We start from the raw sequence: 4193 nt of genomic DNA, 5'->3' as shown, positions 1-4193 counted from the left end.
TTAGGAAGAACCAGATGCGGTCTTTTCTGACAGCGAAACCCCAGTGCCTGATGACACCAGACTTGTGGTCCAGCTGGACTCTAAACAAGCACCAGCCACCACGAACTCTTCCTTCAGTTGTGACACACAGCCTGTCCAACATCTTTTGGGCAACCTCATCAAAAAGGGCGCAGCCCGTAAATTCTACTTGGACACGACACTTGAACGAGTGCTGTCCCATGAGGCACTTATTGACACAGCTGCCGACATCACAGTCATGTCCCACAAGCTGTTCAACCAACTGAAGGCAAAACTAGAACAGTCTGGGCGAAACCTCCGCCTCCGTAGTCATACACTTGACGTCAATGCCTTCTCCACGGTCCCCACTGAGGTGACCTCATTTGCCCTCATACACTGGACGATTGGACCAATGAAACTAGTCCATCCAGTCTATGGGTCTCAGATTGACTCGATTTCCTTGCTAATCGGTCAGGACTTGCTAAGCTGCTTTGAACCTGTAATGGACTTCAAGCGACGCAAGATATGGGCGCAGGTGCAACAACCGCTACCTGCCAAGGTGCCAGGTCAGAAGGCAGCCCACTGCTATGCCTTTGACCTGGGTGACTTAGCACCGCAACCGTTGTCAGTCAAACAGACTCCTCAGAATTGTTCCTCAGCTGACTACCACTCCCACCCACCCGATCGAAGTAACAATCTTCACTGCCGTGCTCACCACACAGCTATCAAATGCCATTCGGCAATCAAACGCCAAACGGAATATGTCATGGGCCTCCTTTGGCATGACTCAGACGACCGCAATTCACCTCAACTCATCGGTCCTCAGAGCCATGGGGGGGGGGTATCGTCGATGTATGCCCATGACACACCTTGTGCGAACTATCTCAGCGTTAAGGTAACATCTGACAGGTTGCAACAGAAGGTTCACCAAAACCAAAGTAATATGCGCAAAACCCATACTCGACGCTAGGAAAATATGCAGAGCCCTCAGTAGGTCTACATCAGTAGGAAACGACTCGCTTACCACACACAACTCAAAGATTTGCAGTGACTCAGTCTGACCCGAGTGAGCTCCCCAGACACGCAAAGCAGTTTAAAAGGGGGGGTTGCACAATGACTTTGGTCATTAGTCTCCTAGTTTGCATGGAAACAACCACTGCCAATGCGTTTCAGCTAAACATAGTTTACAAAATGCATGCAAAATCAAACGATGTGCCTCAACACTTTAGGCCAAACCCTAAATTTATCATGAGAGCTTAAAACAAACTAGGCAGACCATAACCAAATGTCAGTACATGGTCCAGACAGACGCTCACACTCAGATCTCCACCATGTCAGTAAAGAACATGCTCTACGAAGTCGATTCCTCTGTAGATAGCCTAGAACCTACTGTAGTGTTGTAGCATATCGAGGTATGCTTACAAGTTTTTTTTTTTTGTCTCTTCTCAGTTTTAACCCACATTTAAATTATTTTTTTAAACTTCGCAAATAGTCCCAAATAGGTCTTCATTTGGACAAGATAGCAAAGATAATCTCTCTAGATTCCACAATTTCAAGTTCAGGTATAGAATAAGGGGGGGGGGGGATGCATCAACTCTGTGTACAGGTAAACGCATTGTTATGACCACCTACGTACCTCACCTGGCAACCACCACGCCTTACTTCGCACAGACGATCCAGAAGGTTACGTCAGTGCGAAGGGGGGGACTGTAGCGTGGTATCAGGATAGGCCTGATCCAGGCCTGACCTGGTCATTTGACCCCACCAGGAAGAGAGCTAAGCCATTAGCTCTGTTCTGGGGACCAATAAATTAAAGAGGGTGTCCACAGGGGAAACTTTATAACTCTTCGTCTGCAGGACCAACATTCCACAGACACCAGATGAAGGATGTCATCTCGTCCTCTTGCTTCTTCCCTTCTTGTGCTACACCCTGCGTCCCGGCCGCTGACGAGCGCCTCCGCCTCCCCCTTCCTCCGTAACTTCTTCCCTTTCCCCTTTTTAAGTTTTGCCCGTGAGTAGGCCCAGAACCTGCGTGCTCTCTGCCGTGCTGAAGACCTCGCAGGTCCATATTGCTCCAGCATTAGATCTGACTGCTCAAAATACAGACTCTAGTTCTCCCGGTGCTCAAGCCCCGGTGCTTGGACAAAATCTCAGTCCCGAGTCCAGAAGACGCATTCAGCCTCCATTCGGGTCAGGCCGCAACGCGGGACTGACCGGCATGTCATCATTAAGAGAGACCGAATCGGCCGTGCGGCGCCGCTCCGAGGAAACCTGGGTACAAGCCCCGGCATCAGAAGCTTCGAACCACTCCGACCTGACGCTCTCCACACGCCTCATCTGCAACGCGGTTGACCCTCCTCACCCTCCGAGTAGGTCTAACTTTACTGTATATTGGGGTTGATGCTTTAGTCACAGATTTGTTCGGAAGGTTAGCATAAGGCTTTGGGCGATATACCTCCTAATATCTCAGCTGCTACACTTCACTCCTTTGAACAGGTTTCAATCCATCTTTCATCATATTCATCCTGTTATTAATCGTTTCACGTTCATCACCATATTTAGTTATCTCATGTATGTTTAGTAGTATTAGTCGATAAATTCTTCATTTATAAAGTACTGATTCAAGTGTCTTTGTGTGTGTGAAGTACTAAGCCTCTGTACACCGCGAAACGAACTCAATTCTAAACTGTAGCAACCTTCAATTTATGAGACTGAATTAAAATAATTAGGTAACTAATTATATGTTTTCCCTGTTTTGTCAAAATTGGGTGGTGCCTCGTTAAATACCTATGATAGGTTAAGTCTTTTAATTAACTTTAAAGTTAACTTCTCGTCAATACAGAGTGCAGGCATTCTATGACGAGTTTAATTAATTATTAAACAATTAATCGACCGATTTACGCTACAATAGCCTGGCACAAGTTGTGGCGGCACCACAGATGATGGGCCATCAACCTCTGCCTGCCCCCCGCTGTGAGGCAGATATTATGCAGCACTGCACAGGCGGTGATGACTGAGGGGACAAAGGTGTGGTCGACCTCCAGAGCCTTGAAGAACAGTGATCTCCAACGGGTCTTCAACATGCCGAATGCCCGCTCTATAATACAACGGGCCTTGGCATGATGGTAGTTGAACTGGCTCTGCACCCTCCCCTGCAGTGGTTCTCTGTATGGGGTGATGATGGCCACAGGTGTCTCAGTGCAGGGGTAGCCACCATCACCCACAATAAAGTACCCTACGGAGAGAAAGAAAACAAAATGTAATATGTTTTTGATTAATATGGGAGTATGAGAAAGATATGACTCTTACCTGGGGGAGGATACAGAGCCTCTCTGTAGATCCTGCTGCTCTTCAAGACTCTGGTGTCATAGACGGAGCCAGGAAACCCCACATACGTGTTAATGAAGAGGCCCTTCCCATCACATACTGCCTGCAGTTGTATGGATGGGAAGAGCTTTCGATTGAGGTAATCCTGGCCACTGGGTCCTGGGGGGGTCTTGATACGTACATGGCAACCATCAATGGAGCCCACACATCTGGAGAACACTGGACTGTTGGCCAGCCGTGCAAATGCTTGGCCAACCTCATCCAGGTCTCCAGCAGTGGGCAACCTGATGACCTCCTGGCGAAGGGCGGCAATCTTCTCCACTCCTCTGTGCACCAGTCTGCAGACTGTAGACTTGGGAACATGAAAGGCCCGGGACACCACACTGTACGATAGGCCGTGTGCCAGCCAGTACACGGTAATCAGGACATGCACCTCATGTGACCAGCTTTGTGTGTGCTTTGATGGCAGGATCCTCAATAAGGCCTCCACAGACTGCCGGGAAAGCCTGTAGTCAGCTATGAGGTCCTGACCATCAAAGAACACAGCAAGGACTGGCACATGGGGATTCATCATACCGTGTACTGGCTCTCTGTCCATCTACAACAATAAGGATACTGTGTTACTTTCCACACTTTAATTAAAACAATTTGTCTGAAGCACCTGGACAATTAAATGTTTTGTGTCAAATAGAAACTCTGAGTCTCTGGTGTATGCTTCATTTAATCCACCTGGCTGAATATTCGGTGTTTTGTGTGTAGCTTGTGCATGCGCTGTTAAGTTTGGCCAAATGCCATGATGTCTTAATGCACAGGCTACCGATCACATCAATGTGTGTGTTGGATTTGGGTGGTGTTTTTGGAAATTAACA

At 48.0% G+C, this 4193-nt stretch overlaps 1 protein-coding gene across 1 annotated transcript; it reads right to left on the bottom strand.

Annotated features, from left to right (window-relative positions):
• Positions 1-2894: 2894 nt before the first annotated feature.
• LOC138603203 (uncharacterized) lies at positions 2895-3895 on the bottom strand. The gene is made up of 2 exons (XM_069674906.1): positions 3307-3895; positions 2895-3232 (listed from the first exon to the last, which is right to left on the bottom strand). Exons 1-2 carry the CDS (start codon positions 3893-3895, stop codon positions 2895-2897), a joined length of 927 nt encoding a protein of 308 aa, XP_069531007.1.
• Positions 3896-4193: the final 298 nt, after the last annotated feature.

Source organism: Semicossyphus pulcher, unplaced genomic scaffold (assembly GCF_022749685.1).
Source record: "Semicossyphus pulcher isolate SPU_LCO1_2020_fin unplaced genomic scaffold, fSemPul1.0.p SCAF_23, whole genome shotgun sequence".
Taxonomy (NCBI): Eukaryota; Metazoa; Chordata; class Actinopteri; order Labriformes; family Labridae; genus Semicossyphus; species Semicossyphus pulcher.
This window is presented reverse-complemented; position numbering and strand designations above follow the sequence as displayed.

Excerpts from the sequence above, each read along its gene's own strand:
- LOC138603203 (XM_069674906.1), bottom strand. The coding sequence starts at position 3,895 with ATGAATCCCCATGTGCCAGTCCTTGCTGTGTTCTTTGATGGTCAGGAC. Across the intron at positions 3,233-3,306 it reads GGCTCTGTATCCTCCCCCAG|GGTACTTTATTGTGGGTGAT; the intron begins GTAAGAGTCATA and ends TTCTCTCCGTAG.